Source organism: Cinclus cinclus, chromosome 12 (assembly GCF_963662255.1).
Source record: "Cinclus cinclus chromosome 12, bCinCin1.1, whole genome shotgun sequence".
In the NCBI taxonomy this organism is placed as follows: domain Eukaryota; kingdom Metazoa; phylum Chordata; class Aves; order Passeriformes; family Cinclidae; genus Cinclus; species Cinclus cinclus.
Window position 1 is genome coordinate 5659403 of NC_085057.1, and position 15001 is coordinate 5674403.

The 15001-nt window shown below is 41.8% G+C and overlaps 1 protein-coding gene across 1 annotated transcript; it reads right to left on the reverse strand.

Annotated features, from left to right (window-relative positions):
- Positions 1–670: 670 nt before the first annotated feature.
- Positions 671–9956, reverse strand: KBTBD8 (kelch repeat and BTB domain containing 8). The gene is made up of 4 exons (XM_062500740.1): positions 9890–9956; positions 8396–8606; positions 6641–7755; positions 671–4375 (listed from the first exon to the last, which is right to left on the reverse strand). Exons 1-4 carry the CDS (start codon positions 9903–9905, stop codon positions 3912–3914), a joined length of 1806 nt encoding a protein of 601 aa, XP_062356724.1. The 5' UTR covers positions 9906–9956; the 3' UTR covers positions 671–3911.
- Positions 9957–15001: the final 5045 nt, after the last annotated feature.

Genomic DNA, 15001 nt, shown 5'->3' on the forward strand with positions numbered 1-15001 from the left:
CAGTCACGGGAGCCACCCCGGCACAGCTCTGCAGTCACTGCAAGATCAGAGCCCTGGCACTGTGCACAGACACCGCCTGGAGAGCCCGACAGCCTCAGCACTGCTCTCCTCACTCTCTCAAACAAGAGGACTCCACGGTGCTTTCCTAGGCTGCCATGACTTGGCATTTCCACTGGTCATGAGAATCTCTGGAAGGGAACAAAGGTTCTCAAACAACCGCTATCATGTACAAGCAGTTCTGCTAAGCACCATCACTGCAACAGAAACCACAAATCATGTGGGAGCTTTGCTTTAAAAAGCAGGGGCCTCTACTTCTCAGCTCTGCAGCAAGGGTGCTGAGAAATTCAGTGTGAAGGGGGCTGGGGCTTTCCAACATACAATGCTCTCAGGTTGGAAAGCCCCACTTGACACTCCTGCTGGGATGCCAGCTGCAGACAAAGGCAAGGAGAAAGGGAAGGGAAAGACCACGTCACCTGGGTGTAAACAAATGAGAAGTTACACCTCAACAGCCACAAGGAATGAGACAAAAGAACAAAGCACCTTCCACCTTCAAAAAGAAAATAAGACATTACACACAGGAACAAGTGCAGAAATAGAAGAACTGAACAAACAAATACATCAGATTAATTTTCAGAAATTTACTAAAATGCACACAGATTTGTCACAAAAACAGTTGAACTCCACTGTATTTCAACAATAGGTTTATTTTAAGAAACATAACATGACATTAAGTAAAAATGCAAAATTGTGCAATTATGGCAAAATGTTTAAAAATCCACACATTTGCCCTCATAGGACTACAGTACTTCTTACTAACATACCTGAGCACTGAATGTTGGATGCCACTTCTCAACAGCCTCGCAAACAGGGAGCTCTTGGATCTCTTGTAGAACATACACACACTGCATGTCTGGTGCACCAAAACTGCTCTGAGTTATTCTAAATTTCATTGATGGAAGCAAGTGGAAATTACAAAATGTTTCCTTCTAAAGTAACTAATAATTTTGGAAGAGATTTACACTCACCTAAATTCTTACAACACTAGAAATCCATTTCATAAAGGGAAAAAAAAATGCAAAAAACCCCTACATTCCAAATTAGCAAAAATGTACAGATTACTGTTCAAATATTATCAGTACCTTTGGTGCAATTATTTTTTTTTTGTGCTGTGCAAGTTTACTCAAGCCTGACTCTAAAGCAAAACGTTACCAGGAATCTGACTTTCAGCATAACGTAGAAGCATTTAAGAATTGGCAAAATGTCACAGCTACATTACTGTCTCAACAAACTCCTCATGCAAAAGATTTAGTATATTCTACTCCCACAGCAAGTTCCAGGATTCAGCTTTCAAACACATGACAGGCTTGGATCACACCCTCAGTTTGAATGGTTAAACAGAATGGAGATCTTCGTACTTTAGTGCAGATAAACAAAATTAACAAACCTACTGCAGAATTAACCACAGCATATTGTACTTCTATACATCACATGACCAGTCAACTGCTAACTCAATTCTATTTCATAGTTTCAAGTAATATATTGAAATTTGTTCTACTAAATAAATATAGATTGTCAAAAAGCAGCAAGAAATCTTGTAAATATTCAACCAAGCTCAAAAAAAAAAAAACAAAAACAAAAAAAAAAAAAAAAAAACAAAGAAACGAGGAAAAAGTTACATAACACTTTGCAAAAAAAGGGTCTTACACACAAATGCAACACTGTTAGGGAGGGTGCTTCAGAAAGCTTGCAGCTAGAGGCCTACATCAGCACAACGAGAGCTAGCCAAGGACTAAGGATCATTAGTTAAAAAATTAGTTGTACTTTTCAGAAAACCCCTTATTCTTGGCTATGCATACAGATAAAACTAAAAGAAGCAATACACCTCTACACTGTTGGAAAATGCAGTCTCAGCAAGAATTGCCAAATTCAGGAAGAAAAACAAAATGCAGGTGCTCACATTGGAAGAGGAGTTTGGTGAATCTCTGGAAGATGAGGTATGTAATGCAAAGAGGCATTTTTATTTTGCTTCTCATTTCACAGTTTTTTGTTTGTTTTTGCCTCTCAAACGTTTTGTGCAAGAATTAATAAATAGAACCAGGCAATTATTTTCATGTGTTAGGAAGATTCCATTTGGGATCAGGAAGACCACACAGTAAACAAACATTATCCAAATCCTCAGCCATGCCAGGGGGATAAACAATGAGCTAAATATTTGGCTGACTGAAGTATCAGCTGTTAAGCCAGATAATGGTAAGCACTTTCAGGCAGTGATGGCCAGTGCCATGTCAAGTTAACTGGTCTACTTAGGTCAACAGGAAAAAACAGGAAAGAGCAAGATAACTTAAAACTCTGCAAAAAGGAGAGCTGCAAGAAACCTGGTAAATTACAGCTGATGCAAGTTCCAGGAGTCCTCTTTTCCCTTTTAAATCCAATTTTCACTGCTGAAGTAGAGGCTGAACTTCGAACTTACTTTTTAAAAATAAGTTAAATGTTAAATACATAAAGAAAAGTGTTGCAGTATATTCCTTATTCTGTATTTCCTCAAAGATTATTTAAGCCATTGATGCTTATTGTCAATTTTGCTTTCATACACACTGGATAATGCTGACAGCTCAGTAGTGCAATTTTTCACATTATAGATCAGAAGGAAACAGAAGATAGTTGGGGGCTTGACTGCAAAGAGAAAAGAAAAACAACTTGCAAAATTAAACCACACTTTTCCAAATCACCAGAGCACATGCCAACTCTGCACATAGCACTGTACTGTAGTGGAGACAGAATGAACACTCCACACAAAGAGAATAATAATATTGATTCTCTTTTATTTTTTAAGGCCATATCCTGTCACCATTCTGTGCAAGAACACCACTGCAGTAAAAATGTTATGTTAGAAAAGACAATCTGATGACAGGACAGGGCCTGAAGACAGACACACACTCCATGGAAAATAACAAGCTGTCTTAAACAGTAGCAGAAGGCTGGCCCAGTTCAGACAAACAAGTATTAAAAATGTACTAGCACCATCAAATTTTGGGTTAAAGCCCTTTACGGGGTGAAAGAAAAAAAAAAAAAAAAGGTTTTAATCAGTGTTAAAAAAAAAAGTTTTTACAGCACTACACCTATGTGGCAAAAAACAGGAGTTGGGTTTCTTCCCCACTATCATTAAGCTCAATCTCAACAAAAATCCACAGACAGGAACTGGTACAACAATATGAACAGGCCTCCGTCCGGGGCAAAGGTACTCCACAATCCAATTCTGACTTGAGTTTTTCTCCCAAATTGCAGTGCACAAACATAACAAACATCTTAGCAGACTTCAAAAACAGTACAAGAAGAAGAGCTCATTATGAATCAAGATCTACCATTCCTTTCTATGTACTTTCAATCTACATTGAAAAAAATAAAAAGCAACAAAACTTAGTGATATTGCCTCAAATTTTACCCGTATTAAAAAAAAAAAAAAAAAAAAAAGACAAAAAGAAGAAAAGTCACTTCAACACATCTTGGACATCCTTAACTATTAATGCTAGATTTTCTTTCACTGTAGTGCATAGTTATCCTAGCTCTTCCACTTAATTTGCTTTTACCACAAAAAAAAAAAAAAAAAAAAAAAACTTTAGTATGACATGATTAAGTGTTTACCAGAAAAAAATGCTGATAATTGCACTTTGTAACTTCCTTCTCATTTCCCAGGAAAATATCAGTAAATATGAAACTGAACCAACAATTCCCTCCCCGGACTGCAACCTTTAAAGAGCACCCATCCCCATATACAAAAAACTGTCTGTTTCATCTTACAATAAATACTGACAGAATTTCTTTGTTTTCTTTTAAGACATGTTTTCTCTAGCATCAAATTACCACTGAAATCACTAAGGCCTGTTACTGAGAAAAAAAAAATAAAGAAAAATTTAAATAACTTTCTGAAGACACTGCGGATACAATTTAGCAACAACACATTCAAAATGCCGGCCTAAATCCCAGAGCCTGTCTGGAGTCTCATAGACTTTCTGCCATTGGTCAGTGACCTCATCGTACTGGTAGAGTGAATTCTTCCTGCTGGTTCTGAAAACGTGTTCTTCAACAGTGACTTGAGTAGCTCTGACAAAGAGATGGAGTTTGTTTTTGAGGAGAACAAGTTTAATGTACGGATTGATGGACTGGTCACACGGGAAGTCTTTTTTTCGAGTCCACTTGTTCTGCTCGATGTCGTAGGCCTCGACGGTGAACATGCGCTGATGGTTCCCACAGGTGCCTGCTATGTAGTAGATGGAGTCGTTGTACACTGTCGCCAAGCCTTGGATTCTAGGCACAGTCATTGGGGTCAGAAATCCCCAGTAATCCTTCTGAGGATCGTAGCAAAGGAAAAACTCCCCTGAAAAGAGAGCAAAAGTAAAACGGAGCTCATGCTTTGTTTCCGTTGCCACAGTTCTGTGGCAATGAAGCTCTTGGGTATGTTCTTCCACAGACACAAACGTTCTGTTTTCTAGAGCCTGGATCCCAAAACAAACACCCCAGCACCACCAACTGCTTTCCTTTTAGTGCTTTACAAAAATATTAATAGCATGACTAAAACCTACTTTGAGTTTCTGTTTCAGCTGAAGAAGAGGGAATTTGAAGCATATCAGAAATACATTTTACAGTTTCTAGGTATCCTTTATTACTAAACCATGCTTATTAATTTGGGACAAAACCTTTCTAGATTCCAGTCTTGAAATGTCTGAAGTACATTTGTTTCACTCTTTAGCATCTTCACAATGCGTCACCTGCAGATGGGGAGTCTCACAATTATTTGCTCAGGTTTAGAAGCTTCCCATCCCTGAATTCTGTCCTATACTACACACACATGTTGAAGCCACTGCTATCAGGTGCCTAGGTTACACTTTTAGGCTGATTGGCTTAAAAGGATGCTAGATGAGACCCTGCATGAAGCTACTGATTCGTGGTTAGGTTTGTGGTTAGGTTATAAAACACCTCTGCTGCTCAGTGCACAGAACAGCAGCTACAGACTGCAGATAGAGAAGTTCAGATGACCAAAATCTCATGTTCTTCCATTTCTTAAAAAGAACGTGGATAAAGACCACCTTGACTTTTGTAAAGTCTGGTGGGAAAAAGGCCAGACATCTACCAAATACTAGCATAATTCAAATTGTATATGATTTCACATGGCTATCTTAAGAATTTTAACCATCTCAAGAATTTTAACCAAGCTGTTGTGTAACCAAGCACCTCAAGTATAACAAAGAATACAGAACTGAGACAGTAAAATTGGTGGAACAGAGTTTAAGACCTTAGATCTTACAGATAATACTAATTTTGATAATTCAGTTTTGCTCCACAGTGCAATCTCCTGTGACTGACACTTGCATTCTATAGGCATTTTCACACTCTCATCAATTCTTATTGACTACTTCAGAGTATTCTCTAGAAAAATTACTAAAAGCTAACCTCTTTGTACTACAGCACAATTCAATCCAGGTTTTTTCTAGCCACCCATAACACTGCTCTTTAGAATTTGCTGGTTAGCACAGAAGTAGCTTCTTTATATGAGCAGTCAGTGGTCACTTAAAGCACTGAAGCACAGAATCAGTGCAGCTAAAATTTATTCTATAGGTTATAATAATATCATGCAACTTTTATCAGTTCTAAGAAACATTAAAAGAACAAATATTAAGTTCAGTATTCTTCCAGCATTCCTTTCTAACCACCACCTAAAGCAGACATCTGACTCAAGAGAGATTTAGAGAACTTTTTTAGCCTAACAGAACTATTTAAAGCCACAACCAACAAGAGTTAAACATGATACAGAAACAAGGGAGGAAGAAAACTGCAAGTCACATGGAAGATCATGAATGGAAAGTCAAGAAAAAAATGTTAACTTCCTTTGGTAAATAAGGATTTTACAGTATTCTCTATGCTGTTTCTTCCCCGTGGTCCAGCTTTGAATGGAAGTGACCCAATAAGGAGCTGGTGTGCATCTGAGACCCCAACTTGTGCAGGTGTTCATAGAGGTGGCCCTCAGCAAAAACCTGGAACATCTTCCCCTGCTTCCTTCCTTCCAATCTGTGGGCCTCTTACGACAGCCTCAGACCAGTCTCAGCATTTTTCAGGGTGCATTGAATACAAAGGCAGTACTGTAATGACTGCAGAGGTAACTAAGAGAGACGCTTTCTTTTTCTAGTTTCTGAGATGACTTCAGAAAGCAGGGTAGGGCAGGAAATGAAGACTTAGAAGTCGTTAATCAACTTTTACAAGTCACCAAGAATGAAGACACCAGGAATTTTCTCAGCTTTAACTAAGTAAAAGGCAAAGAGCTTTTTCATAGGACAGTATCTTTTCTTCAACATTGGTGCATTTCACTCAGGTAAAGATTTAATGAAGAATTTTCAGAGTTAAGCTTAATACTATATTGTTGACTGAGAATACCACCAAAAATGCCATCTTTGCCATAACTCAGTACTACAACTCAGTGACACATTCCCAGGGCATGAGAATTCAAGCAGCAACCTCTCTCTTCCTAATTTCCTCCCCTCCTCCCCCTTTGCCCAAGGGTTTTTCCCAAATTGCTTAAGAAAACAGAGTCAGAATGAACAATCCCCACTTCCGCTAGAACACCACAGAGGCAGTAAAATCACCTTACCCTGTAAAACATAGATGTTATCCTTATACTCCACAGCACTGTGGAACTCCATAGCTACTGGCATGGGACACACAGCTGTCCAGCAGTTCTCCCGGCTGTCATAGCACTCCACAGACTTGAGGGAGTTCCGCCCATCTCCTTCATAAACTCTCCCCCCGATGGCATACAGCTTCCCACAGCAGTGAACCAACTTGCAGCCTATTCTGGCCCGCAGCAAAGGAGCCTTGGGAATCCACCTATTGCCAGAGTGATCATACATCCAAAAATCACTCTCTGCTCGGTGGTCGATGGAGACCTCGCTGCTGCTCGGCCTGTAACCACCCGCAATGTAAATATCGTTATCAGGAGACACGAGAATTCCGACCTCCCTCAAGTCATTTGGTGGCTTGCATAGTTTAAACACTCTCCCTGTGACCGAATCTAAACAAGGCACTGTTTGCTTCTTTCCTGAGTGTTTGTGGGCAGCATCAAAGCATATGATCATTTCGGAAGCGGTCATTCCAAGCCGTTGTGTGTAGCCGTTGGCACTGGGCTGTCCCTTTTGTACACAGCTTTTGGCCATCGCCTGTGCAAACACGGGAGGGATTTTCTCTAAAAATGTCTCATCCAACAGAGGCATTCGGATGCATTTGGCAAATATTTCTGGAAGGTGCACTTCTCTCTTATTTTGTTCATGCTCAAACCACCTTATAATGCTCTCATAAACATGTTCTTCTTTATCTACATTTAAATCATCACTGTTGAGGATACTTATCAGTTGGTCTTTTCTCAACTGAAGAAACTCTTGCTCTTTGGTGACACTCAGAAACTTCTTGCGAATGTAGTCTTGTGACCTGTCTTTGAGTTCCTGATGGCCATAGTGATCAGCAAAGATGAACACCCCAATGGAGTTCTGTGGGTCCAAATGACTGATCATGTATTTAGCACACTGGTCTTGTATGGAAGGGATCTGGAAGATACTGGCTGCAGTGAACAAAGCTTGAACGTTGGCCTCTGTCAGCACTACTCTGGAGGTATATGCATAGTTCAACACTAAATGCATCGACTCTGCTTCCACGCCAACGATCCGAACTTCCTTCTGGGTACTCTCGGTAAGGCCGCTCGTGAACATCGATCTGCAAAACAAAATCATCCAGCAGTTTGTCTGGAATTACCTTTAACTACAGGCACAAAACTAAATGTATTGTACAGCTAGTCCCAGGGCGTTTGAACCTCCATCAGCACAAACACATTTATCACAGGCGTCAGACTTTCCTGTTGGGGTACCTAAATTTAAAATCATTTCTATACTTACTGAAACAGAAGTGGAACTGCTTGCTTTATCACCTCACTAACCCCATGTAAAAATTCACTGAGTTTACAAGCTTGATATATCCAAGTCTTTGCATTCCACAATGCAAACAATAACTTCAACAAGTTATTTCATATGCATGCTCCAGCATGCTAAAATACATAAACTGAAAAGAAAATAAATAGTTTCAATATGCTCTTATTGTACCACTGATATCCTCAGTACCAGAGGCAGTTTTGCTCAGCTTAAAATTGTGTGACATTTTCCTCAATGAAACTTTCCTTTGAGAAACAGACACCGATAATTCATTGACCTTAAGAGAACAATAATCTTTACTTGCTAGGTGCACTGTACTATCTATAAATACACAGAACTTATTTTTATTAAATAATTTTTTTTTTAAATCATATCTATACCAATATTCTATCTGCTTCAATCACCACTAGAACAATGCACAGTTGTACCTGAAATAGGGACTGATTGCAGCAAGAACATTCCTATGACAGGAGAATGTTTTCCCATGATCCACTTCCACCACAATATCTGTCAACTGTCCTTCATCATACATGGTCTTCAGCTGCTGGAGAATACTACAAGCATGGAAGGGGTCCATTCCACTGGTGACTTGGTTTGAGGGAGGAACTCCGTTCAGTGTTTGTGAAAACTGACTTGGTTCTACAAAGCAAAATTGAAACTTTAACAGAAAACAACAACAAAAGAGCCTCAAAAAAAATTTCATACATGTGCCAAAAACCCACACATGACCAAGAATTAGCACAAATTCATATTCCACACTTCCTCAGCATCATCATCCATCAACAGCAAGCCACACATTGTCAAGGAAGAGTACATATATAAAGAGAGCTCAATACTTTTTTTTTTCCTTTTCACAATGCACATGTTAGTTACCATTCAGCTCTAAAGTTCATACCCCTATAAAGTTTTATATCTATTAGGAAAACAATACAAATACTTCATACAAATGGAGAAGGGGAAATAAAGTCAAGAAACACAACACCTAATGACCTGTAAATGAAAAGGGACAGAGGAATAAGTCCCCAACCCACCCCACCATTACACAAGTCCGTACATAAGTATCTGACTTCACATTGAAACAGGAACTGGCTCCTGCCTTACACAAGTAATGGTTGGAGCAGTGGCTCATGAAGAAACAGCCCTACAGTAAGTCTGCTGGGCACCAAATTAAACTCACATAAATTTTTACATACGTGTTTTCTCTACAAGTAAAACTGAATTATAATTTGAAATTTCTCAGGTGTGAAGAAGCTCATATATCACTGTGGAAACATATTTAGTACAGCATATGCTGCTAAATAACATGTGATAAGCCTAATGAAGTAAATCCCAAAGTGAAAATTGAGCAACAGCTCAAGCAAAAAAATCTGTTTCGCAATAGCACCAGAATTTTTACGCAACATCAACAACAAAGGAGAGCTCAAAAGAAAAACATTAGGTGGCAAGAGCTGCAAATCAGGTAAAGCTGCTGACTGCAACAGAGTGCTTCCAACAAAATTTAGGCAACACAAAGGGGCAAAGAGGAGAGAAAGCACACCCATTTTCATAGAAGCTTTACATCAGCCCCGATCCCTTCTCCCGGCTGCGCCCCCCTCACACAGCAGGGGAGTCTCACATGGGACAGCCTGTTCCACCCTAACACAGCACACTGCCTCGCACACCCCTCTGCCACACAGCCCCCGCTCAGGCGCCCTCTCCCCTCACGCCATCACCTCCCACACCCGAGCACCGCTGCCCCTCCCAGGAACCCTTCCCAGCCCGAGCACCCCCGAGCCCCCTCACACGGTGCTCTTCCCCGGCACAGGCCCGAACCCCCTCACCGCCGCTCCGCCCCCAGACACTCCTCAACACACAGGTCCCGATACCCTTCACCAGAACCCCCCCCTCTCGCACCGGGGGCCCCCCCGTCGCCCCGCACCGACCTCCCAGCGCTGCCATCCTGGGCCCCGCTCGGGCAGCGGCTCCGGGGGCGGCCCGGCAGGAAATGTCAGCGCGCCGCTTCACCCGCTCACCGCCGGCCGCGCACCCCGCAGCACCAACGGCAGCGATTGGCTGCCACCCCCACCGCCTGCCGGGATATGTAGTGCCGGCCGACCGCCTCCGGCGCGTGGGACCTGCCGGGAGTTGTAGTCTCTCCAGAGCGGGATGCCTGGGAGTTGTAGTTCTCGGGGGGAGGCGGGCCCTGCCGGTCGCGTAGCAACGAGGCGGCCGCTCCTCCGGGCGAGCCGCCATTTTGGGCCCTCGGGCCGGGCCTTATGGGCAGCGCCAGCCTCTTGACCCGGAGGTTTGGAACCTGTTCTCTCCCCTCCAGGGACAGCCGGCAGAAATGGCCTGTCCAGAGGAGTAAATTAACCCCCTCCGTCCCCAATCCCTGCGGTTCTCCCGTCCACGCTGAGCTGTGGCTCCTGGGGAGGGCCCTCGCTCAAGGGAGCAGAGGTGTCACCCGGAGGTGGCTGCCCAGCAGAGCTGCCACCACCATCGCTGCTGAAAACCGGCAGGAAAGGGCACGGGAACGCCTGCCGGAGTCCTAATGCTGCAAGGATGTGGTGAGGAGCAGGAGAGCTTCAGAATGTGAGGCTCATAGCTGTGCGAGGTTGAAGTGACCTTTAATAGAAACCAATAATCGACTACTTGGTCTGAAAGCTTGTTACACCAGGCACATTCTTAATTTTTCCAGGGTTGGTAATCCCTGTATGTTGTGAGCAGCCAGATCCGCCAGACCTGTCCCACAGAGCTGCTGAATGACTGTAGCACACAAGAGACCAATTTGTTGCCCCTAACCCTTAATATCACAAAGCACATTTCTCTCTCCATCTCACAGGTCAAGTGCATGATAGTCACCAGATTTTCCAGTTTTCTGCAGCAATTGGCCACTAGTCTCATTCTTGGGAACTATCAGGCGTTTGCTGTGGAAGAGGTTTTGAGGTTTTTTTCTTCGTGACACGCAATTAATGAAGAATTAAATAATGGAAGCACTGCAAAATTTGGTATATTTTTCCTGGTTTCGCACAAAATAGATTTAATACAGCTTCACGGCTTTTAGCTGGGAGTTTTGTTCAGAAATAAGAAAAAAAGCAAACAAAACCAATTAATTTCCCATTAACTCTCAGAAATTAGTAGCCTGAATACATAACCGCTTCTCTAAAGCAGGTGAATTTAAAGGCAGTGCCACCCCACTGGTTTTACTTTTGCTTGCAAGGCACAGCCTTCCCCTCCCTCAGCAATTATCAGTGGTGTCCAGGCTGCTCCGATGATAATGCTGCACAACGCAGGAGTGATGGAGGCGCTGATGAAGGAGGTGTAAAAGAAAATAGAACTTCACGTCTGCAAATCGATTCTGCAGTTTTCCAATTTCCCCATTCAGCAATGGCACGGCCTGTGAAATTGTCCCTAGAAATCTAAAACGAAGGGATGGAGGATTCCTCTACTCTTACCCTTTAGCAAATGACATTGCCTGATACAGTTCATTTCCTTCAGTGTGGGCCCATAGGCCAGGCTGGATTAGTGTTAAAATGCAGAAGCCAAGTGTAGAATGTTTTTTTAATGCAGATCCTGCATTGAACTGGCACTTTGGAATGTGAGCCTTTCTTGAAATAGCTTTCCTTTGTATGGTTTTTGGTGAAACAAATAAATTGCCATACAAACAGGTTTAGATGTGCTTTAAGAGGCATCAATAGCAGCCCTTTTGCTAAGGCTGAAGCCTTTCTCAAGTGGAATAATACCATCACCCTCTCCCCACCCTGGAAACCTCCATTAGCACTCCTAGGATGTAGCACTCCCGTGGCAGTCAGGAGATCTGGATTTTTCATCCAGTTCTGCATACTATCCACTGGAACTCTGAAGAGTGAGATGTGTTGCCTGTGCAAGCTGCTCTGAAATCCATGACAGTCACAAACCATGTTAGAGCTTCATATAAATGGCATTTGCATTACACACAAATATTTGAGCCTGTTCTTTCAGAAATTACAAGATGCTTAAAAGATTTCATCTCCCTTCTGCTGCAACGTTTTTCTCCTGTCCTTGTTTTGTCTGTAAAGTGATGAAGGCCCATATTTGAGTGTAGAAGTGAAAAACTGGGTTCTTGGGTTCATGCTGCCACAAATTTCATCATGCTGTTGATCAAATAATTTGATTTAATAGGTTTTTTTATGTATTTTAATATTTTGGTGCTGTTTTGTTGGCTTTTTTTTGTTGGCTTTTTTTCTGGTTGACTTTTTTTGGTTTGGTTTTTTTTTTTACTTTTTGGGGTTTTTTTGTTTGTTTGTTTTGATGTTGGGTTTTTTTTTTTGTTTTGTTTTTAGTTCTGGCAGCAATAAACTGAAGCCTCTTTTAGGATTTTGCAAGGATTCAAAGTCCTTGTTATGGAGGGCCTGGGATGTTTTCACTTGTACATTAATTTCAGACCTAATTTGTCATTCCTGGAGACAGAGCTTGAAAACATACACTTAGTGGTAAAGTTTTCCCATTTTATATTCCAAAGGATCAAAATAAAAATGAAATTATGTCAACTGATAAGGAGTATACAGTCTATGTCTGTCTTTTATAGGTGATTAGAGAGATTTGACTCCTCATAAATTCACAAGTGCCACTGTTCTGGGATTCTTACCTTCAGAATAAAAATGTCTTTGTCATGAGCTCAAGAGAGAAAAGAGGAAAAGGAAAAAGTTTCAGGAGAAGGAAGACAAAATACAACCTTTTTCAGATATTTGAGAGCTTAGAAGCTATCCATTAAAAGAGTTTGAGCAAACAATGAAGTTATTGAAAAGGTTTTCCTTTGTCATTGCACCTGTAAAAAAACTGGTTCATCTGGTTTCCTTCAACATAGGGACAGAGAGAACACCATATCTGTGAAATGGTTGGTTTGGGTCACATGGAAGGAACCTGTCCCAGTGCTCCTGCTGCACAAGAGAGGGTGCACAGAGCACTTTTGGAGCAGGCAGCTCTTGCCACACAGTATTAGGTGTGTAGGAAACTTCCCATATTTTCTCCCATAAGCAAAATGAAGATACGACATGCAACTGGACCAAAATTCAAATAAAATGTGAACCAGGGTTGCAGCTTTAAAAGGGAATGAATTTTAATCCACATGAATATTCCCATTTTCATTTTGGATATCATGTTTACTTTAAAGTTGTAGGAAGAGGTCACTGCATCCTGTTTTCCTTTTGTTCTTTGCCCTTTTCTCTGCTTTTTTTCTCTTAAAAGGGGGAATTGTGAAAGGAAGGCACAGCCTATCCCCACATGTGCTATATAGCCTGAAAAGAGAAAACCGAGGGCGGTAGAAGCTCTCTAGTTTTTCATGACATTATGAATTGTGGCATTTTTCATGACAATTGAGTTTAAACAAGCAAGCAAAAATCCTACCAAAATAACCCCACAGTGATTTCCAGCAAAATTGTTTACCTATAAAATTTAAATACAAACTAGTAAAACCTCCCAGCATTACTTGCTAACTCCCAAATATGTCTCAATTACTATTTACAGTTCTTCAGTTATTTGTACCTGTTAATTTGCACTGTGACACTATGAGAAGCAATAGAGCTGATGCAGCTCTGAAAACCCCTCATATTTTAATTGGAAAAATCTTGGTATTCACAGTGGAACAATCTAACCTTGAAAAACAATCTTTTACTAGGTTGTCTTTAATGCATAAAACACTGCTCATTTTCTGCAATTCTGTCACCAAGGGGCACATTAATTTAGTTGCACAATAATTTAATACATCGATCCATTGATTGGAGCAGAGAAGTTTTTGTTTAGCGGCTCCAAGAAATCACCCATTTCTTGCAGAATCCGTAAAAAGACAGTTCTGACTGCAGTTTAAGTAGGGGGAATTGCAGATCATGAGGGAAAGTTGCCCTTCAAAGCCGATCGATCCCGCCACACTGAGCACAGTGGGCGTTACACCAGGAGAGAGGGCAGGCTGGCAGGGGGCAATTAATGGGGCAGATATCGGAGTGCTTTCCTGATTACCCCATGCCGGACAGTGGGTTCGGCCGTGCTGAGCCAGGCTGGTAGAAACAAGAACCCTGATGAGATATGGCTCTGCTAATGTCAAGAAGTGCCACTTCCTAGCAGCAGGAGAAACTTTATTGAAACCATCTGTTGTTTTGGAAGACACATGTGCGCACACACGTACTTCCTCCTCCCAAAGTCTTTAACCTTTCTTTTAAGGCTGACTGAAATCGCAGAGCTAATCCCTCCTTAATCTCAGAATGACAAGCTCTGCTGTGGTCAGCAAGTCCCAGCAGCTGCTGCAAACCAGGGTGACTTGGTGCCATTTAGGTGACGTGACAGTGATGTATCCTGGAGCAGTCACTGCACAACAAAACAACCATTCTTCCACTGTCAAAATAAAGTTTGGCAGGAGTAGTGTGTGAAAAAGAGAAGGCTGGGGTACCTGTGCCGAGATATGAACTCAGTGCTCAGCTGGATCTCATTGCTCTGTGCAATACAGGGAGCAGGAAGAAGAGTCTGAGGGAGCATGGTCCCTCTGAAAACCTTGTTTTTCAGCAGGAATAACCCCAAGCCATCTGAAAGGGCACAGCCCTGTTCCAGCTTGTCAAGTCTCTAATCATCAGTTTAACAGTGATCCTTCCTTAAGACACCAGGACCTTTAAGCTTCTCATGGCTATGTCAGAGCTGTCAGAGCCCAGGTTGCCAGCAGAAAACTTGGCACTACCAGAACATCCTCTGAGACTGAATTACCTCCTGCCTTTTTGTAAGCAAAGTATTTTTGTTGGTGTTTCATACGTATCTGTGTGCTTCTTATTTCTTAGTCCTAAAAATGGTGTTTAAAAGCACCACTCAAAAAATAACCAGCTCCCAGCTCTTTGGAACAAATGCTGCATATCAGACCTGGAATCTCCAAAATCCCTCTTGCCAGCAAACATGACCCATATCCCCCAGGCTTCCTGGTCACTCTGTAGAACAAACCACACACAAATGTCAAATAATGCCCCATGCAGAGCAGGAAAAGGTGTGTTCCTGTCCTTGTTTCCAGGATTTGAACAAATGGTTCAATCTCATCTCCA